Genomic DNA, 24,052 nt, shown 5'->3' on the forward strand with positions numbered 1-24,052 from the left:
AGTTTTATCAGGGTACAGGAGGAATGCAATAGATTTATGGCAGATAAGGCGACGCAGAAATTATTTTTTTTGGACCAGAGGGCACATTGTGAGAGTGGTGTTCCTACAAAGGGGCTTCTGCAGAAAGTTAAAAAACAACAAGAAGAAAATAGGATAACTGCTATTAAAAATAATTTTGGGGACATAACTACTAAGGCTGAGGAGATTAGAGATACCTTTTCAAAATTTTTTCAAGGCATTTATACTTCAGATTTGGAGGCGTCAGTGGATGATATAAGAATATTTCTAGATAATATCCAAATTCCTTCTCTTTCGAGGGAAAGAGCAGAGACGTTATCGCGTCCGATTACGAGTATAGAGCTTGAGGAGGCCCTTTCTTCTTCTAGACGTAATTCTGCCCCCGGTTTGGATGGGCTCCCTCTAGAAATTTACAGTAGATTTGGCTCTATTCTTCTTCCTGTTATGGTGGAGACCTGGGAATATGCGCAAAGGGAGGGAAGACTGCCTGATTCATGGTATGAAGCAAGCATAGTTCTGATTCAAAAAAAAAATAAAGACCCACTGGAAGCGGAATCCTATAGACCGATTTCGCTTATTAATGCAGATGCTAAATTGATGGCCAAATTAATCTCAAACAGATTGAAAGAGTTGGCTCCAGCACTGATACATGAAGACCAATGCGGCTTTCTGACAGGCCGTCAGAGTAAGACCAATATAAGGCGGCTTTTCGCGGGGCTGCAGATGGGCCGGGGGAGGTCTCGCGCCATCCTATCATTGGATGCCTCTAAGGCCTTTGATAGGGTGGAGTGGGACTTCCTCTGGGAGGTCTTGTATAGATTTGGGTTGGGTGTTCCGTTTGTAGATTGGGTCAGACTTTTTTATAAGTCCCCGAGGGTCTGTATTAGGGTTAATAGCGACTTCTCCCCCTTCTTTACACTGTCAAGAGGTACTAGGCAGGGATGTCCGCTGTCCCCGCTGCTATTTGCATTTTTTATAGAACCTTTGGCAATAAAACTCAGGGCTGACAGGGAGATAGAGGGGGGAGGATTAGCCGGGCCTGAGGATAAGTTAATGCTGTATGCCGATGATGTCCTTCTCTTTCTTAAAGACTCGGATACATCGGCCCTAAAAGCCCTAAAGGTCATTCAGGAGTATGGCAGGGTTTCAGGATTTGAGATAAACACCCATAAGTCGATCTTGGTCCCTTTAGATGATGACCCTGACTCCAATTACCCGCAGCTTGATCTTAAGGTCTCCGCGTCATGTGAATATCTTGGGTTAAAGATTACGGCCAAGGTCGATGACTATATCATTTTGAACCTTGCTCCATTATTAAGAAAAATAAAGAACAAGGTGAATACATGGAACACGTTACCATTAAATCGCGCAGAGAGAGTTATACTCATAAAGAGTGTATTGCTTCCTCAAATTTTATATGTATTGACTAACGCTCCTTGCTGGATAGGGAAGAGATGGTTCGGGTTGATACGGGCGATTATAAATAAACTACTTTGGGGGAGAAAAAGGGTTCGTATTAAACAAGAAACTCTATCGCTTAATAAGGAGAGGGGCGGTTTGTCGCTCCCATCATTCTATCATTATTTTTTGGCAGCCCAGACCCAGTTTATTTTGGAAAATAGACAGACCAATATTTTTTATGCGCTTACCATGCTGGTAGAGCGCAGATTCGACTCAATTCTGGCTCTACTAGAGTCTGGTCAACTGAAGCGTCTGAATGTTAAGAGATTTCCTCTGGCTCGGTTATTGGAATATACCTGGAGGGATCTTAGGAACCTATTTGGTATCAAGGGGGGCTTTAAATTTACTCCGCTGTGGGGTAATCTTAATTTTTCAGAACTAGCCAAAATGGAAGATGTCGGGTTCTGGGAAAGAAAGGGAATTACATGCTTGGAGCAGCTGGAAGAAGATGGGTCATTGCCCTCCTTTCAGGATTGGTGTTTTAGGGATATGTTGGTGGATAGGGATTTCTTCAGGTATTGTCAAATTGAGCACGCATATAGAAAAGAGTCACAGCACGATAGGTTTAAGATTCACTCAGAGGGTAAATTTATGGATCTATTGGATTTAGAGGTTTCACGAATTAATTTATCAAGAATTTATGGTTGGCTGAGGAAAACTATAGATCAGAAGGTTAGTCATGTAACTCAACTGAAATGGGCAAACCAGGTTGGGGTTATCACTAGGGCACAATGGGGTGATATTTACAAGAACGTGGTAAGATCAACGATCAATTTAAATCACAGATGCACACAATTATACATATTATATAGAATATACTTTTCACCAGATTTAATGTTTAAAATAGGTTTAAGGGATAATTCGAATTGCAGGAGGTGTAACTGCCCACAAGCCGATATTCTACATGTCTTATGGAACTGTCCGAAGATTAACACCTATTGGGAGGAGATATTTAAGAAATTAGAGGATCAGCTCCGATGCTCGTTCCCCCGAGTTGCTACTTTTGGGGTTTTGGGCTTGCTCCCGATCTTGTTAGATAGATTAAAAAGTGATCTGGCCCTGAAGATTATCTTCCTCGCCAGATTAGTATTAGTGAAACACTGGCTGGATGAGAATCCCCCTTCTGTGAATGAATGGAGCAACTTAGTTATGCGTATAAAATCATACGAGTGTGCGTTTGAGAAACGTTATAGGAAGGGCAACAGACTTAAGGATATTTGGAATCAGTGGAGTGCATAGAGGGTTCTTTGTAGTCCACTGTGTAACTGTCCGTGTCCATGCAGCATCCCCAGCATCGGCAGAGGGTGGGAGGGAGGGAGGTAGGGGGGGGGATTATATGTATTGATATTTGGACATTACCCTTTTTTTGCGATAAGACATTAACGATGTGTAGAAGGTAGTTTTTGTATAGGATGTTACCTATATCATGTCATGTAATGTTTCATTGAATTATGGATTTTGTTTCGCAAAAGAAGGTTTGTAAGATTATATGGTATAAATAAAAAAATTAAAAAAAAAAAAAAAAATTCCTTACTATCTCTAGTCTTTTATAGACAGGTAAACGGGAGTGTTGTGGATATCCAAGCGCTGTGTCGGCTATTTCTGGCACTCCCATAATATTTTTGAATGAAGAGACAAGATGCATGCTGAGCCTACCATCAATTAGCGAAAACCTGAACGTTTTTCATGTGATCACTGGGGGTTTGTTATTACCTGTTATGTGAACAGGTCCAACTGCACGTAATCAGATTGTTATCACCAATGCACAATGAGACATGGTACAACCCCTTTAATGGTGAAAGGTTAACTCAAACCTGCCGCAGTATACCTTGGCTTTGCTGCACTTGAGACAACTACAACAATGCCTTGTGGTACGCAAGACATTGCGATTTTTCGGAACTGATTCCAGTTTCCTTGCTTGGAAGCCCTGATTAATGTCCCCTAGGATGGGAGGTGACCATACCATTAAAATAAGAAATATCATATATTTGTATTAATTTATCAACTATTGCAAGACAACAATGCCTTATTAATATATTTTATTATACACAAAACCATAACACTGAACATTGTGCAGGGTACTTAATTCACACTTTGTCACTGCTCACCACCGCGCTTTTGCCCCATACTGAATCAGGGCTACAATGCAGACTAGTAGGCCCTTATGCCCATAGTAGGATGCTGTAATTCTGGGTCCGTGCAAAGTGGTCAATCTTGGGATATATAGCCCACATACAGTCAAATATTTCACCGAGTTAACACCTATGCAGGCCTAATTATTAAATTCTCCAGTTGATTTCAAAGAGAGTCAGTGTCATATGTTCACATATGTCAGCACCCCCTTTTAGCTTCCCACTAGCAGAGGTAAGAAATGCCAGCGGGAAACTTGCCAGAATAATTCCATATTTTCCTTTTGTCTCATTGTAAAAAAAAGAAAAAGAAAGAAACAGAATCACTGTAAAGTCAGAAAGATGCAGGTCCAACAAAATTCTGATTCTGCTGTATTCTGATTCAACTCCATGATGAAAAATCCAGGGCATCCAAATGCCATCAGTTGTGTCCAACTCCAACATAAAACTTCTGACTGTAAACAACTGATATATGGAAACTCACTTGAGGCAGAACACCACTGAAAGCAATGAGAAAATTAGTCTGTGTTATGTCAATTAAAAAGGAACTTCAAAATGCTCCTTTATAAGGCTGGGTTTTCAATTTAAGGATGAAGCTGTGTAAAATACCCCAAAGGTGAATTTGTACAGAGTATAAAAGCAGATTATACACGGGGAAATTGATTTCATGTTATCCAATTGGATTTCCACTCTGTGTGATAGTTTCTGCTGCAGAAATTCTGTAATTTTAAATTGTGCACTGACATCCCAAACTGGAAGCAAAAAAACTTATGTATTAATTGTTTTCCGGACTCTAAATTTGTGTTTGAATTCTACATATAATCTTTGTTAAAACATTGACTATTTCAAGTAAACTACAAAAAAATGAAACGAAAAGTTTATAATAATTTCAAAAAAATACTAGTCAATGTCACTGTTGAAGAAATCTATGCTAAATCTAAGATAAAACATAATATTTATGATGTATTAAGTGTCTCATGACACAATACAACATAAGTAAAAATTATAGCATAAAATTGTATTTTTTTTGTATGTACCTTGATTTTTGTATCTTTAAAAACACTATGAAATGAGCCAAATAGTACTGAAATTGACAAACACATAGAACTTAAGGGTGTCAATTAAAGGTATACCTTTATTTTTTATTATTTTTTTACAATTTGCACATAGTTAGATACTATATGCAGATAGCTAGATAAATAGATACTGTAGAAAGAGAAACAGATGATGATAGATGATAAATGATTATAAAGATAAAGATAGATACTGTAGAAATATTAATATGTTTTGATTGACAAAAGACACTAGCTAGATAGGTAAACACTGTAGATAGTTACATATAGATAGATACGATAGATAGATAGATAGATAGATAGATAGATAGATAGATAGATAGATAGATGTACCATAGATTGCAGGCAGCACTCCAAAGTCCAAAGATCTCTTAAAGGTGAGTTTTTTTGTGGATGTGGCAACGTTGGTGTATGACCACCTTTCTCAAGCCTCCTTCTAAGGAGTCTTTCTATAGTATTAGATAGATAGATAGATAGATACTGTAGAAATATGAATATATAATGAAAGATAGATAATAGACACGATGGATGGATGGATGGATAGAAACTGTAGGTAGTGATAGATAGGGAAATATTGTAATAGCATATACGTTGCAGGGGGTTAAACTGCTGAAGATTCTTGTGCACTTCCCTTCAATCTTTTTTTATTTTTTTTTATTTAACCAAATATGTGTAAATACCATAAATAGCTGACATCATACACTTGTACATTACGATGATAATAAAAATAATAATAATAATAACAGTGGAGTAGTGAGAAGCAGGAAGTTTCTGCCGGTGTGTGGGCAGCAGCAGGGCAGATGCCAGGCAGTGCCTGGCTTTTGGTTGCATGTGGGGACATCTTGTGATGTGTTCTAGAACAGGACATGATCTCACATGGGGAGAAGAGCCCTTTAGTTCCTTAATCATTTCACGGTTCCTTCGGAGGGTTTTTTTTCTCCCTCTCCTAAAACGTTTAGTCTCAGCTCAGTGATCAGCTGTAAAGAGCACGACAGGGAGCGGAAGGCTTGAATTATCCCAGGCTGCCAGGAGCCCCCAGGCCACAACTACAACAAAAACTACCAACTTTTTTTTCACTCTCTCCCCATCAACAAGTCGTGAGCCATCAGAATGGAGCTAGACAAGATCTACCCGACTCCCAGGACTGCCAGGGCAGGTACATGCACCCACTACATACATACTACACACATAGTACATGCATACTACACACATACTGCATACATGATCCACTTTAGACGCCCACTTATTTAATGGCATGTTGTCTCATAAGTGTTTTTTTAAATATTTTCTACATTACTATATATATATATATATATATATATATATATATATATATATATATATTTATATATTGTACTATACTATATTTTAGATTATATGGAGTTTCTAAACATAGGAAGTATTACTATATCAATCTCGATCTATGTACAACATAATAAATGTTTTACATCTAGAATGTCATAACAGTATATTATTTTATATTTGTATAATTAAAGCAGGTTCAGCAGCGACTTAGATTTAGGAAGAAAAACAAAACGAATATATTTATTGTATTCTTTCGTCTTGATGAACATTTATTTGAATTATCGCATATGGTATAATATTTTTTTCTTTGGTGAAGCCGCATCCACCGTGAATTTTTTTTGTCATTTTAGTTATTTTCTTCTGTTTGTTTTCTTCTCTGTTGCTATGCCGATTCCATCATTCTTGCAGTTAGAAGGATATTACCTGTGGGGGGGGGGGGGGGGGGGCTGAAAGGAATTATAGCGGATACTGTGGCGATGTCAAAGTACAAAGCATGTATGTTATATGTGTGGCATGTTATCGCTGTACAATGATCTAGTTTATGTATGCTCACATTCATACTAGTCCCCGCAGATCGATGTCTCACTTTATTAGTCTAATCGCGTGAATAATCGTCTAATCGATAAACAATTTCATACATGTACAAGGTGAAGGCTTAAATACTAGAAAGGGAAAGTGGCCCCACTAGATTAACAAAATGAGATCTGATCCTTCCTCTCTTGACTTGTATTGATTCCTTGGAGCGTGAGGCTGATGTGAGGCCATTACTGCGGGGGAGGCCATTGATTCCCAGGGCTAATGACACCTGCAGGAAACATACCTAGTAATGTACTGGGGAGGGGGCATACACTGGGTCATAGGGCACTTGTCTGCCATCACACCCAATTGAACGATAATATAGGATATAATATAATTTATTGCAATGTTTTAACATTCAAAAAAAAAAAAATATATATATATATTTATATGTAATGTGTGCTTTTGTGATAAATGAATGTTTGCTATACAATCAGAATTGAAATTCTCCAACTTTAAATCTGAATGTTGTGTATAATATTGCATACATTTCTCATTCTAATATGGATATCTAACTATCCTGTGTGGTTTAATGTACACAATCCTTTTTCAGGTCAATACCAGTGTGCTAATATTTACTCTCCTTCTTGCATGTATATATCCCACTTTCTCCTACTTATACAGAGAATCTGCGAGTTTTGCTTATATAGTAAAAACAAAGCAAAGAGATTCTATTGTATCTTATCAGCTCCAATACACATAAATTATTCTATTTCACAAACGTAAAAACACTTAAAAATACCCTTTCTTCCATGAGAAGAATGCTGTGCATTTCTCAAATATCTATCTATTTTCCCATCTATCATTCTACCACAGCTTGTTATTTTTTTGTGCATACATCTGATGCTCCCTGGTGTACTCATTTTCATAGACAGACAGACATAGAGCAGCAACATTAATATTAGACCCAGCAGGTGGTCTATTAATTTCTTTAGCTTAGCCAATTGCAGCAAAGGATCTATAAATTGCATTACCCTCTCAAAAATGGCATTATTATTGTTTGTTACACTCATTTTTTTTATAATTGTTATCATTAACCTTCATGGGGTTGTTCCACTGAACCATAAGATTTGTAGTTTCATTTACAACAAATATTTATTTACAGTATAATACTCATATATTGTCTAAATGATAATCCTATACTTTTATAACATATATAAACAGTGTGTAAATATTTAAACTATTTTTATTTGTCTATTTATATACATTTTTTTGTTTAGGCAAATCACGCTTGCATCATAACAATTTTAAAATTTTAATAAACTAAATAAATTACAAAGTGTCCATTCAAAGTCATATTGCCACTATGGGACATGCTTATTAAGGGTTCTGTAGCACTATCCTTCTACTTGCTGTATATAATGGAGCTCTTCTAGTAGAGGTAGGCATCCCCCTTTAATCGAGTGAATTACAAGCAAGAGGAGGTAGTAGTGAGTGTGAAGCTGTGTACTGAGCATTAGGCAGAGCGCTGCCCCTGTCCCCTGGCATGTAATGACAATATGGTGAATGACAGGGCGCATAGACTATAGAGAGTTAGTGGAGGAGGCGCTTTACCCCTCTGTGACCCGTGAAATAATCTATACAATTGTTTACTCTTAGCCCCGATCACACTGTCAAACACTCCATTGTACAACACACGTGGGATACACACTTATTACTACACCGTGCCCTCTCCTCTGCAGAGTGCCACTCATCTGCTTCATCATATCCTGACAATCAGGGCTCAAGTGGCTCTACACATACAATACGTATACACACCCCACCCCACCCCACCCCACTACTCCTCTCTCATGCACATATAGCTAGACAGCTTATGTCCCTTGTCATTTATCTAGAAATTCACATACTACAATCCACTACGGAGATGCTGTAGAGATGTGTTGCTGTCAATGCTCCCACAAATGAATAAGTCATTTCCTTAATGTCATCTATAGCAAGAAAGTCTTTGAGCCTGATCTTTTAATCCTATATTTACTATATTTGGACTTTATATTGCATTCGATGTATATTGTGATTACTTTCTATGCAATCAATGTATTTATCATCTATTACTCAATAGAGATGACATATTCCACATGCCAGTACACAAAAGGATCTCAAGAACACTTGTGGCAATATCACAGGACACCAATAAATCAAGTATGCAACCCCCATATAGACACCAGTGGTATGCAGAAACATCATGTAGTATAAAGCTTCATCATTACTATGAATTTAAAAAATCTGTAATGCAATTGTAGCCTTGTCTATGCAAATGATGTTGGAACTTTATTAGGTAGTAACAAGTATATCTTGTTTAGCCACATTATGAACATCCACAAGTTAAAAATGCAGTTTTCTGAATCACATCCCTGGAAATCGGTCATTTGTCTTAGGAAATGCCTTATAAGGCTGTGTTCACACATGACAGATTTGTTGGAGAAAATTCATTCCATGAATCTAAATAGGGCTGTTTCTACAGCATGTGCAAGGATTTGTTACAAAGCATATTTAGATAAATGGGACTGTTGGAGAAATATCTGCAAAAATTTACCAAGTGTGAATATACTGAAAACATTCCATTTTGATGCATTTTTACATATTTAAAAGACCTTGGATTGTTCTCATCAGCACATACATCTAAGTGTGCTATAAAACAGAATAAACCCTCCTGAACTAAACACTTTCATCTCACATATTGCATTTAGCTTTGACAAAAATTTTTTTCCAAGTCTTGGACATCATAGTTAATAAACATCCAGTGATAACCTAGAATAAATCACATTAGGTTCCAGATAATTATTATTCCTACAAAGTGGTAAAAATAAGAGATCTTATAATCAAACACCCTCTCTCATTTCCCCTTTATACAATGTCAGAATATAAACAGCCATTGCAAGGAGGCTGCTTGTAGTGGGCAATAGTATGATGATGGGTTTTCTTAAATGTTCTACATTGTTTTAATCATAAATTATAAAATAAAATTACTATACATTCATTTTAGTAACTGTGTCTCATATTTTTTATATGCCAGTTAGATTTTGTTGCTCAAGCTGGTAGAGCCCATAATATTTCACTGATGAGTCCTCTCCACTCCATCATATTCATCAACCCTTTGAGTGCTTCTATAAAGTGAAGTATGGAGAAAACATGGATAAGCAGTATTTTGTTAATATTTTCCTAAAGCCTACTGATAATAAAATATCCAAACTAAGATTTCAGCTAATCCCAGTTTTTTTTAAGCCGCTGTATATTTGCTCTATAGTTTTACACTTGTGTTTACCAGTTTCTAGGCTGGCTTGGGATTTGAAGCTTAGAAAGATAATGGGATACTAGATAACAATAAAATATGGTTTTCCTGTAATATTAAAACATTGTAAAGAAGTAGTTTAAGCACTGTAAGCTGTGAATAGTTCTGTTAGAGATAGAGGATAGAGTTCTCTTGTGTCATGCTGATATTAAGCATTGTACTGGCATTTAGTGATGGGGCATGTGTGCCATTTATTTTAGCCAAGGTTTTTCCATCAACATGCAGACAACAGCTTCAACAGATTTTCCTCTGTTCAGGTTTGTGATTTAAGTTTACAAAACTAACCTCAAAGTAGTGGTGTCTGACACACGTTTCTACAGATCATTAAACTTGAAAACTCCAGGGTTATCACCTTCAAGGGAGCTGCTATCAGGACATTCCTAGTAGACAAATCGGGTTTTGCTTCACAGCAGTTCATACCAGCAAGTGATTTTGGGCCTATAGTGTATTTATTGTAGTGTAACAAGCAAGAAGTGGAATGAATGCAACCATGGTGCCTGAAAGGCCATGCTAAGTTATTTAGGACCCTACTAAGATGTTTAACTGTTTGTGGTTTATAATTTACTGCTGGGTTCAATGTGTTTATCCTAATTTCTTTAAAAATTCCTAAGTTTAAAAAAACAGATGAACACTGAGTACATCATCACTTCTCCCTAGTCATAGTATCTAGGGACCAGCAGGGGAAACTTTGACATTTTGGGACCCCAATCAAAGTTATATCTGGGGCCTCTATGCATAAATCCATTCTACATAACAGATCAAGGTGTCTATTGCTCTAGTCTCTGCCATAGATTACTAGTGTTAATGTGGGTGCCTCCTGTTTCCCGTTTAGCCTCTGTGACTCTTACATTTTCTTGCTTGCCAGTTGATGTATACATTTTACTATCAATAACTACATAGTCTGGATTGGTGCTTCTTGTATTTGTTTTCTATGCACATTGATATTACAATGCTCACCTTTTATTGCTCTCGATAACAAATAGGGAATCATACAGTGGAGACTAGTCAATTGACATTCCTTAAACCCATATTTTCATATATAAAGGCTAGTAGGGTTATTTCATTAAATAATAGTGTTCCCTGTAATAGTGAAGGTTGATCTGCTGAAACTATAGGATAAAGGTTTGAATTGCTCCAGACGGGTAAATAGGACAACATTCTGAGGATAAAGTAGACAATTTGAAATACTAGGTCTGTCTGACAAAATAGTGATGATCTATTCATGCTGCCATTACTACGTACTCAAGTTTAAGCCAAGCACAAAAACATGTACAAGAGCAGAAAATAATGATCTGTAGAGGAGCCTGTGATATCACTAATGTCAGATCTCCATTGCCTTCCTTGTTGACAGCCAAGCTTAATTGTATTTGAATACCTTGTCAGCAGCACTTTCACCATAGGACTATTTCTGCACTCAAATGATGGTGTTTTTATGGTATGAGAGTTCTTCCATACTGATTGTAACCTTTTAGTTAGTAATGGAACATAATTGTTGTCTCCTTGGTTTAAGGGAAAGCTTCAGGCAAGTCTTCAACCAGTGATGGATGCCATCCATTAGTCTGCTGGACTGTTTGTGAGCCCAAACATGAAATCATATTTTACTGATATTTATTTTCTCTTAGTGGTGTGATGCTACTTTAGTAGTTGCCTTTCCAAGTTTAATTTTTCCATTATCGATGTGCTTAATTTATTGGGCTTACTTTCCTATGTATGAATTTTTGCAATATTTAATCATATATCATTCATATCTTCCTTGGGTGTACTTCTTTTAGTTTGTTTAAAGTAGGGCCCTTGCCCCAATATAAAAAAGTGATAAAACAAAGTGTTACTTTTATTATATATTTGTGTGGCATCTTTTTTTAAATATAACCTAAAACATTGAGTCAAAGACCCCCCCAAAAAAATCACACAATGCATAAGGCATAACACAGAATTGTAGTACACCTGCATAGTTACCCACTTAAAATTGCTATAGACTAAGCATTTTTAGAAACAATCCTATGAGAAAACTCAAATAATTTTTTTTAATACTACATAGCATCTCAATTAAAAAATTTGTCATACAAACAACTCAAATTATATTAGGCCCCAAAGTGGGCAAATGAACATATTAATCTTTTCATTAGCTGGTCCTGTAGGTGTACATTTTATTTGCATAATGAGCATAATTGGCACATGTATCATATTTAATGTTATCTCGCAAAAAAATAAATGAATTTATGAACATTGTTGAGGATGTATCAATGCATTAATGTCAGTTTTCTGAATTCAAAATCTCTCAAAATTATTGCATCGTTAGTCTTGTGCCAAATTTATGATCTTCTGCCTATCGGCTCCCCTCCATTTTTCACTTCAAACAACTTCCTCCAGATATATCATGTGAGTCCATATGTGGTAGACAGAGTTTCAAATTGGAAATCCTGTCCAACACTCAGCAATGCAGGAAATTTTTTAGAAAGTATTTGTACCTTCTTTTGTGACCTTAGTCTCTAAGTTGCATATCCACTCCAAACATTAACACCTGATGTGCCAAAATAAAACAACATTTATCAAGCTGTCTACGCCACTATAATAAATCTGATATGCAAAATACATCAAAATATCTCTAAACACGCCCCCCCCCCCCTGAAGTAAGATGCCTGCCTTATGATGAATCTGCCTCAGTGGGTACAGCTCAAATGAAATAGCTTATCATAAGATCTGTGGTGATGAACAAACAATGAAAAGGACTGTATTCAAAAAAATATCCCCTTAATGGTAGTAATGGGGTAGATTTAATGTTGTAGTAGACATATAATAATGAGACATCATTATTTTAAATGGCGCTTTCATTCAGAATATCAGAATAATGGCACAGAACATGTAAATACATCATGTTCAGCTTCAGTTGTGCATCCGTTGTGTTTTGTCTTCGTTGTGTCTCAGTTTTTCTTCCGTTTTGTCTCTGTAATACATCGTGTCTGCAAAAAAAAACCCTGAAAGTTTAACATTGCTTTGAAAACATCAGACCTGGTATTTCATCCGTTTTTTTTGCGGACCCATAGACTTCTACTGCCTTCTGTGATCTGTAACTGTGGAAAAAATAGGACATGCTTCATTAATTTTTCCACGGACAACAGAAAATACAAGCCAATGTGAAAACACCCATAGAAATCAATGGCTTTGTGAGGTATCTGTGGAAATCACTGAGCCATGGATGTGAAAAACAAGAGCCCTAAGGCTAAATTCACACAACACTACAAACCTCCATTCCTTACCTCTATTTAAAAAAGTAAAGAATAATGGCTTAACAGAGGTTTAACTTATAAATTAAAAATCCCATTGTGATCAATGTAAATTTTATCTCAACCGTTATGTTTTGCTTAGGCAGGTATCCGTTATCCATACGTTTTTGGGCATAAAAAATTACAGTGGCTGCTGTACTTTTCCTCCGTTTGAAAAAATGCATGGATAACAGATACCTGCCTAATTGCATATAACGGATGACATATAATTTATATTGATATCAATGGGATTTTTAATTAATGCGTTAAACCTCCGTGAGGTAAGGAACAGAGATTTGAACAGTAATGAGAACTTAGCCTTACTTTTCCTTTTTCCTTTTTCAATTTAAATCATATACCTTTTATCCTGTGCAATAGTGAAATTATGAAAATATCCAACAGCTTTTATTTTTCATTGCTACTTTTGGGCCATTGCAAATCATCATAAAACAGCATTTTTTGATGTCAACCTTTTTCACATTTATTATGTGGGTTATTATATCCTTATTACATGTCATTGTAATTGCAACAAAATTAACTTTTTTTACATATTGTATTTTTAAGAAAAGATTCTCCCCATCACAGCAGGTACACGGTGAGGAGAACCACTCAGAACCTCTAAGACTGTACCATGAAAAGGGTTTAATACTCAGATTTGCGCCATAATATCTCTGAGTTAAAAAGGCTTTAACAAATTATTGGGCTAGTGATTTAGAAAAATTGTTATAACTGCAGAAATACTTTTTCACCATTATGTGAGAATTCACAAAGAGCATTATACTGTATAACATTTAACTGGGAGTTCCTTAATGAAGAGTGTTATGTCCATCCCTTTATGACCACAATGTACCCAACATCTGATGGCTACTTTCAGCAGGATAATGCGCCATGTCATAAAGCTGGAATCATCTCAGACTGGTTTCTTGAGCATGACAATGAGTTCACTGTACTCAAATGTCCTCCACAGTCACCAGATCTCAATCCAATACAGCATCTTTGGGATATGGTGGAACGGGAGATTCGCATCATGGATGTGCAGCCGACAAATCTGCGGCAACTGTGTGATGCCATCATGTCAATATGGACCAAAATCTATGAGGAATGCTTCCAGCACCTTGTTGAATCTATGCCACGAAGAATTGAGGCAGTTCTGAAGGCAAAAGGGGGTCCAACCCGTTACTAGCATGGTGTACCTAATAAAGTGGCCGGTGAGTGTATATCATATACTTATACATACAGTATACACTCACCATATATACACCTATACACACTATATACACATATACAGCATATACATACACACATATAATATATACAGCATATACACACATACTGCGTATACATTTGGCATATACACATAGTATATACGGCATATAATAGTAATCTTTATATAGGGCCATCAAATTCGGCACTTTACACATAAACACGAAAAAATGGCAGCACTCCGAGATTCAAAATGTGGCAAAAAACGTACTCGTTTATTCACACATGTGTCTAGCCGTTTTTTGGTGTATGTGGTTGTTCTCAGCCGTATCTTGAGTGCTGCCACGCTCCGTGAGATATACATATATACACACACCAACATATATATATATATATATATATATATATAGGAAAAGAAAAAAGTCCACAGCAGCACAATGTCAAAAAAGACCCTTAAAAAGGGGGGGTGCAGAGACTCAGCAGTCCTGGTAGGAGACTTACATGCATATAAGTTATCAAAAAAATTGAGGCAGCACTCCAAAGTGAAGATGAAAAGAAGGAAGTGTTTATTCCAAAACCAGCGACATTTCAGTGTTTTTCATTGCTTGAAAAAGGTGCTAAACAACGAAACGTCTCTGGTCAGATGTGTCGGCAGGCCATTGTGCAGGTGGTAGGCACGTGTGTTTGTGAAATCGGGGGGATTGGGGTGCATGGCTGTGCCATTGAGCAGGCGGTTGTGACATCTGGGGGGTTGGGGTACACGGCTGTGCTGTCAGCCGGCTGGCTGCACCATCTCTGGGGGGGGAGGGGACGGGGCAGTAAACTGTGTCATCAGCCAGGGTTGGGGGAGGGCGGGTGTGCCTGTTCAGCACGTTCAGCAGGGAGCGAAGGGCCCGGGAGGAGGGTATTAATTTGGTTTCTCCATCCATCCTGGGCCCTTGTGTGCCACAGGCCACGGCTGTTACGGCTGTTGTTACAGCCCTGCTAATTAGCTCCCTGCCACCCAGTGTATAGCCAGCCTCCTGCCTCCACTATACAGCCAGCCAACATCCTGCCCTCAGTATATAGCCTGCCATCCCACTGCCCCCAGTATATAGCCTGCCAGCCCACTGCTGCCGGTCCTCTGCCCTCAGTATATAGTACATGCCCCCATTATATAACCTGAGAGCCTCCTGTATGCCGAGCACATAAAAATAATAATCTCAGTACTCACCTTTCCGACATCCACCCAGGTCGTTTTCCTGATTCTTGTGCGCAAGCAGCGACAGCTCCGTGCATGCTTGCCACACACATACTATGATGTCAGCTGGCTGTTGACATCATAGTGTGTGGGTGGGCAGAGACAGGTCCATGTGCATTGACACAGCGGGCAGATGACATCATTGTGTTTGTGCAGCCTGAACAAACAGAGCTGTCCGCACACAGGAATCAAGTAGTGGACCTGCGGGGGGTGTTGGAAAGGAGAGTACTGAGGTTATTTTTTATATACCCAATAAGCCCAGTGGGTCTTTTTCTGCACAAAAATTCTACCCAAATATATATGGTAAATCTTTTCCAAAAAATAGACTCCCAATCATTGACAGGGCTGTTGTGATGTTAGCTTTGGTGTTAGTTCTTAGGACCAGTGTAGCTCCTACGATGCTGCATTAAATATCAACAATAACTGGAAAGAAAGAAGGTAGAAAAAGCATGAGGGCTCCACTACACAATCATAAGTTGCTGACTAGTTTACATTGCAGCTAGAATTCTAGCTCTTTAGTCTGCAAGCTGTGTGTGCTTGTTAAGTTCTGCCAGAGGCAATGCCAAATAAGATGTTTTCTTATGCTAACAGTTATAATACATTTCAATACAGAAATATTTCAGTATATTATTTAACATGGTTAATTTCCCCAGTGTGACTTCAAAAGGGAATAAAAATTAATACATATATACAGTTAAAAATTGTATCAATCAAGAGTAAATACTGTCCTAAAAAAAATAAGCCCTTATGAAACTCCTTCAATAGAAAGTAAAAGAAGTTATGGCTTGTAAAAATCAAAAACTGCTTTTATTGTATAAAAGTAAAGAAAAAAACAACAACATTTTTTTTAGAGTACTGACCAGTTGTGCTGAATAGCAAAGACATATAATCATAATTATTTATTGCACTATTTTACCTGTACAAGATTATGGCAAAGTTGCAGTTATGCATCCTGTACAACAAAGCATTAAACAACAAAGGAATAAAGGGATGAAAAAGTCACTTAGAATAGCACCAATAAAAACATCATAAAACATCAAATATATCTTGTCCCTCAAAACACAAGCCTTCACCCAGCTTATTCAAAAGAAGCATAAAATAGTTATGAACCTCGTAGTATGAAAACACAGTTTTTTGTTAAAATATGTTTTTTTCTATAAGTAATAAAATATAAAACAACTCATATACATATTTAATATCACTGAATTTGTACTGATCCAACAAAAAGAATTAACATGCTAATTATTTTGCAAACTGAGTAGTGCAAAATTTTGAATACAAACATAAATGACATAATTGTTGTTTTATTTCATTCCCCCTAAGAAAGAGTTTATTAGTATGTTATTTTTTATCATAGACTTGGTTCCTTTAAAAATACAACCCATTAACAATATTCTCAGGTTAATCCAGCCCGCCCCAACCCTTTGCCCTCCCCCACCCTCCTTCCCCATTCACTTGTTCAGTTTGTTCAATATAGTTGCTGATTATGCATCACTCTAAAATAACTTCAATGAGATCCACCTGGGAGGGGCATATGTTATGCCATGACCTTTTGTAAGGCACTGCTATGCTCTTAATTCAATAAAATCTTGTTGAAACTAAAAATACAACCCATATGAAAAAAACCAAGCCCTCATATGCTTGTGTCAACAAAAAATTTTTCTCTCATTGGGTAAGAATAAACAAACCAGAAATTAAAAGCTTTATCACCAAACCGGCTAGGTAATTAAAGTGTGACTGATTTTCAATTTCATAATGATTTTTCTACATTGTCATGTGTTTCCGCTTCCAAAATGAATAGAATGATGCATATATTATGGTACTCTCCTTTCCAGAGTTATATCATTTTCTGTTCTGAATCTGCTTGTCAGAAACTATCCTCACCAAAAGTGAAGTGGGCGGAGACTAATCTGTTCCTGTCTTTGCCCTGAGCTGAGCAGTCGGAACATGGAATAATTAGTAGAACCTTCCAGTGAAACAGTTACATACTATGTATAGTGTGTGCTGTGTGAACACTGAAGGAAACAAAGGCTTGGGAGAGAGTTACTACAAGTCTATGACACAGCTTGCAGTCCAGAGAGATATAGATAGTTATGCAGAATCACAGACTGGGTTGAAGGGACTGATAAGCAATAGGGAATCCTTCTACCTCACTTTTCTTTGCAGCAGAGTTCTGCATCCATAGAGCACAAAACTCTCCTGGCAGCTACACACAGAGATCATCCCATAATCTCCCCTTCCTATCTCCAAAGTGTGTATGGAGCAGCAGCCCTTCCAGCAGTTACAACCAGGAGAATTTCTGGTGTAAATAAAGGATGTTTCTTTTGCATCACAAGTGCTATTCTGATTATCTTCACATAAAATTTTCTTCATCTGCCATAAACATACATTTTCTTTTTAAATTGATTGCTATTACAAAATGTACCTGTGTGAAGATAATTGACCATAAATGTAGTCATGTTGATCCTTAGAAACAAGATAGCTGTCCTTTGATACGACCCCTGCACTCTTGCAGTGGTGACTAGACATGCACTATTGAGGCACCCTACCACCTGCATTTTATTACTACAGGACAGCTGGGGTGCATGCAGTAACTCCTGGCCATATATGCAAAAATAATTTCCTCCGTTTCTAAGGGACCATGTGACTTTTTTTTTAAATTATCTTCAAACAGATACATCCAGTTGAATAAATGTATGTATATATAGCATATATATGAAATAAAATGTGAATTTTTTTTATGAGATTACCTCTTTAAGACTGGTAACCATATGGATAGTACATTTTGACATATGTAATTGAACATTGCAGACATAAAGGAATCAACATCAATTTCTCAGTGTTTGTTATAATAGGATCCATAACCCATTTACCGTGTAGTGACAAATCCTGCCCATTGAATTTCATTGTTTCTTGATTGATCTGCTGGGAGACAAACTGTTGTCAGGTGTACCAATGGCCTTTCACCACTGAAATAAACATGTATGCTCAAATAAGACTATCTATGCGAAAATCTGGTGATAGAGTTGTATGTTATTAAAAGAACATTATAGCACCATTTATGTGTTCCATTAGGACATCTACAGATTCAGTATGTTATGTTTTCTAGTTAAAGAATCAATTATGTTGGGAACAAAAATATAGTTTTTCATGGTTATTGGAGTTTTTCACCTGATTATGTGTATTTTTGAGCTGCTGATTCTGAAAATACCTTCCATTTCTCTTTAGAGCTCTAGTTTATGAGAAGTTGATGCAATGAGTACCCTTTCTTATGACTATGGTTCTTTCGGTGATTACTGTAGGAGCATCCAGCTGTACAATATTGAGTGAGGACTAGTTTGAGCAGTATATACTTCGTAAGGTGTCCAAAAGTAGAGTTGATAGGGGAAACAGGTGTAATTTCCAGAATCAGGGCCCCAAACATACATTTAAGGCTGTTCTAACTTTGAAAGCATCAAAATGAATGTTTCCAGTGTTATCAATTCATTCAATAGAATGAAAGAATAATAAGTCAACAACTTTTTAAGTTTCAAGGATCCACTGTAGAGCGCAAATGGAAAAATAAAAAGCATGCACATTATACAGTGTTAGGTAAATTTGATAAATTGTGCTACATTGAAAATAACTACATGATTTAGGCAGATCTAGACAGATGTACAGGTAGTCCCTGGGTTACATACAAGATAGGGTCTGTAGGTATGTTCTTAAGTTGAATTTGTATGTAAGTCGGAACTGTATACTTTATCATTGTAACCCCAGCCAAATTTTTTTTGGTCTCTATGACAATTGGATTTTAAAAGTGTTGGATTGTCATAAGAACCAGGATTAACAATAAAGCTTCATTACACACACCTGTGATAACTGTTATAGCTGTTTATTGTAGTCTAAGGCTAAAGTACAGTAAATTGCAAACATCCAGAGGTCCGTTTGTAACTAGGGGTCGTATGTAAATCAGGTGTTCTTAAGTAGGGGACCACCTGTATATGAAAAAACAAAATGTAGTTCAACTCAACCAAACTCCAACATACTCACAGTCCCATAATGGTATTGCATCCACGGACAAACCGCAGCCAATGGGTAGAAATGCCAAAACTTCAAGAATTTGTTTCCAGCGCAATCCAATAATGACTCGGGATTGGAGATAAAATAATTTCTTCTCTATTAGATCACAAGTTTTTCCATAAAAACAGCAACTAGTCACATGCAGTTAGCGGCACTAGTCCAGTCTACGCATTTTGACGCGGTTCGTCTTATTTATGACCTGATTAAGTCACTGCGTTGAACTGCATAGATCGGACTGGTGCTAACTGCATGTGACTAGTTGCGGTTTTTGTGGAAAATTTGTGATTTAATCCTGAGTGATTATTGGATTGCACTGGACAAATTCTTGAAGTTTAGACAGATGTATTTTCTACCAAATGCTACATATTAATACAGTTAAGTAGATATGGTATGTCACATCTGAAATAATAATGTTAATGATGCTAATATTTGTTATATAGCATCGACATCTTGACAATCCTAACATTATTTACTGAAACTAGATTTTTAAGAAAAAAAAACTCACATTTTGAGATTTTTGTTTATTTTGTCCTGTGTACATTAAAATATCAAAGATGCAATTCCACTATAGTGTAATTGACTGCGTTCCCTGAATTTTTCTTCTTTTTGTACTTAGTAAATATTTTAGCTGGAAATGGAAATACATATTGTGAATGCTATCTGCACAAAGCACACTCACTTATCTATGGGAAATAAACACATTCTTGGGAGCCCTATGCAAAAATGCCTGGAGGCGTAGGACAGTAAAGGGAGCAATAAGATATATTCAAGTTTATGATGGTTAAGACCTTCAATTTTACAATGTTATCAAATTGGGGAAACTTTTACATAAACTTGTACCTGAATTGCCCTGAATTATGTTGTATAAATTATTGATATTGCATCATATTAATAATAATATGGGCCATAGCATCCACAGGGTCACCTCTTTTTCTGACTGTCCACCCTTCCACTACCACACAATCATAGGGTGAAGAGCAGTTTTCCTTTAAAAAGGGTTGTTTGTCTGCCAATATGGTAAGGCAGGGCTTAAAGGACAACTACCACCAGATTATTGGTGGTAGAGTGTCCGTATTAGGCTGTTCATTCCGTCTAGGGGGTGGGGGGGCTGTTTTTTACAAGTTTTCCGTAATCTTTAATTACAAAATATGAGCTTTCTAAAACCAGAGGCTTTCCCAGCTTTAAATTTACGCCTGCCCACTGCTGCAAGCCTCCTCCGGCAATTAGGATCCATCCGGTGATGTCAGAGCCAGGGTGCTGTGCTCTATCCCAGTTTTCTAGTTCCCCGGCCAGCAGCAGAAGGAGGCTTGCAGTGTGGGGGGGAGGCATGCATAAACGTTGTGGAAGCCAAGAGGCGCTCAGGTGCTGTCATCCTGAGCACCTCAGGATGTTTTACAAAGTTAATATTTCTTTATTAAAGATGCAAGAAAATGTGTAAAAAAACAGTCCCCCCATCCCCTAGATGGAACGAGCAGCCTGATTAGGATACTCTACCAACAGTAATCTGGTGGTAGATGTCCTTTAAGAGTTGGATCCCGCTGAAGCCAAACCCTTCTATGCTTTAGTGTTCCAGTATATAGTATCAGATAAATGAATGTTTCGGTCTCCTACGAACACTAAAAAATGAAATTCAAATACGCCTTGTAATTAGGCATTCTGTTCTTTTAGAGGAAGGGAAAAACAGAATTGGCTATAATGCCTGTTGATTTCAGAGGATGTTTAAAATGACCAGTTTCATTCAGCTTGTTATGATTTATTTTTAATTTCCACGTTTACTTCAATGTAAAAAGGTCCCCATTCATCAGGCTTCAGTTTTATATATGAAAAAGAAGTCCTGAAAGCATTAGTATGGGGCCCCAATGAGGGGGCATTATTAGGCTACATTCACACACATGTATGGGGGACGTATATACGGCCAACGTATATACGACCGATATACGTCCCCCATACACTCCTATGAGCTCACGGCCCTGTACGGGAGTGGTACGGTGCCGCACACGTGCGGCACCGTACCGCTCCGTAGCACGGGAAAAGATAGGACATGTCCTATCTTTTCCCGTAATACGGCGCCGTGCGCTGTATCTTCCCATGGAGAGGGGCGGGGGTGAGCAGCGCTCATCCCCTGCTCCTCTCCGCAGCGCCAATGTATGCCCGCCGTACTACGGTACTGCGGGCATACATCGTGTGAATGTAGCCTTACTAGAAAGAGGTGTAATGTACTGTGTGGGACCCATTATGGGAATCATAATTTTGGGTCACTATAAAGTTTAGGGGCCAGTGTTCAGTGTACAATATGGGGCCAGGATGTTGGGCATTAAAAAGGATCCTACACATACCAGATATTTGAATGGGGAGATAGGTGGCTAGTACAATGAGAATTCTCTTTCCTTACTGAAGCACATGCTATGAACTTCTAGTGTAGTAAAAGTATGACATTTGAAGTAACGCTGCCACTTAGCAAAAGTTACCAACAAAATTATTGCAGAATTTGCTTTTTACATTTTACCCTGCAAATATTGAAAGTTCTGAAAATATGAAAATAATTGTAATTGTTTATAAGGGATTTAGACTAAAGATGAGCAAATAGTATTGGACCAAGTTAAAATCAATCCAAATATCATGAAAAATGTGATTCTTCATTCATGAATTTCCTGGTGATTTATAGTACTGTAGTTCCAAAACCAGAATTTTGTGCAACCCACTTCCTCATGCCAATTACAGCATGGTCTGGCAATAACGGTCATGGGAGAATTTCAAGGTTTAGGTCATGCCAGAAAGGGCTCCAGTAGATCGGGCCTTTTGGGGCCTTTCCGGGATGGCCTGATGCCTTGTCTTGGCACACAAAAATCTGACAGTGACAGGTGGCATCACAGCTGTATGGGATACAGGAGAGAAGTAGGTATACCCTCTTATTAATTTTAAAGTCCCCAAACCATACATTAATATAAAATAAAAATCTGGGAAGTCCCTTTAAAAGCTCAATAAATAAACCTTAATGAATTTGGTGCAGACAGTTTGTAGAAATTAGGACAGAATTATATGGTAAACAGATTAATATATCTGCTGCACTATGATTCTTTTTCTATTTAATTCACTAAAGAAGAGGATATGTACTTGTAAGACATTGGTCATAGAGTGATAAACTTTTGTATATGTATTTAGTGTGTGCTCACCCTTCGTCTGTGAAGTTTTGCCACTGTTATATAATCAACAACTCCCTGACTGTTATTACTGCAATGAATAATAATAAAATATGCTAACAAATCCAGGCTCCTGTGGGGTAATGATGACTGCAGGTAGGGAGAGCTTAGGTACTGTGGCTCAATAGACACTAACCTGCTATAGAAATAGTAAAGAAGGCCTGAATAACATCTATTGTAAAACTAACTGAAACATCAGTACTGAGAATAACTGAAATCTCTATTCTTTAAGAGGATATTTTGCATTAGAAAAACATGAATGCTTTGAAAACAGCAACAACACATGTGTGTCCTATAGGTGGACAAACATGATGAGAGGATAGCAGTCTAATATTGCAGGACGACTGTTATTTGTGGGGATGGAGGAAGGATTTATCCCATTACCCCAATAAATGAAAGTTGGTGCAAGGTAAAACAGGTATGAAAGTAAATGGGGATGAAGTTGATTGGTTTTTGTCTTATCTTAGTTATGTCTTGTCTTAGTTATAAGCCCCTGTATATGTTTCTAGTAGACTCCATTTCTGATTTTAGAAAGCTGGACTGAGAAGATTCTAGGAGTGCCTGTTATGCCATACAAATCTATAGCTGATATGGGGAAGGGCAGTTTTGGCATTTCTGGACCCCCATGCAAATTTATGTATTAGTGTGTGGGGGTTCTTATGCACCATTCTGCGGTGGGGGTGGGGTGGGGAGGCTGAGCAAGGAGTTTACCATTGCCTCTAATTGTATTGGCACTAATTTTAACAACTGGTCTAGGAGAATCTGTTTAATACTGCAGCTCCTCCCTTTCAATCATATGAAGAAATAAGCATTGCAGGCCCTCAAGAAAACAGAAAATTCATACATGTCTTTAGTTGTTTAAAACATTAAAACATTTTAAAACATTATTTGTATCCATGTACTGTACTCCCATTGTGTCTGCTGAGTGCAAAGTCTGCCGTGAGTTAGTATTCTTGTTCCTGTTATGGCTGCTGTTGTGGTCCCTACTTTCCTTTAAGGGTTCTCATCTGGGCATTGACATTTAATTGAATTCATCTCCCATATACATACAATTCTTCAATTGAAGAATTTAAAAAATAACCTGTGTGAAACTATTTTCCCATAAATGTAGTCATGTTGTCCTTTAAAAACGATATTGTTGTACTTAGATATGACCATTACTACTAAAGTGCTGCACAAAGAAGCAAATTGCATATGAAATATCTGGGAGTTTCTGCATGTCCCACAGCTGTC

The 24,052-nt window shown here is 37.4% G+C and overlaps 1 protein-coding gene across 4 annotated transcripts in view; it reads left to right on the forward strand.

The window, feature by feature from the left end:
• Positions 1–5,586: 5,586 nt before the first annotated feature.
• The window catches only part of PAX5 (paired box 5), a 149,329-nt gene continuing 130,863 nt past the window's right edge, over positions 5,587–24,052 (forward strand). For all 4 annotated transcript variants that reach the window (XM_072155075.1, XM_072155095.1, XM_072155099.1 and 1 more), the window contains exon 1: positions 5,587–5,837. In XM_072155075.1, the coding sequence (XP_072011176.1) occupies positions 5,792–5,837 (46 nt within the window). In that variant the 5' untranslated portion in view covers positions 5,587–5,791. The remainder of the gene's footprint in view (positions 5,838–24,052) is intronic.

Source organism: Engystomops pustulosus, chromosome 1 (assembly GCF_040894005.1).
Source record: "Engystomops pustulosus chromosome 1, aEngPut4.maternal, whole genome shotgun sequence".
Lineage (NCBI taxonomy): Eukaryota > Metazoa > Chordata > Amphibia > Anura > Leptodactylidae > Engystomops > Engystomops pustulosus.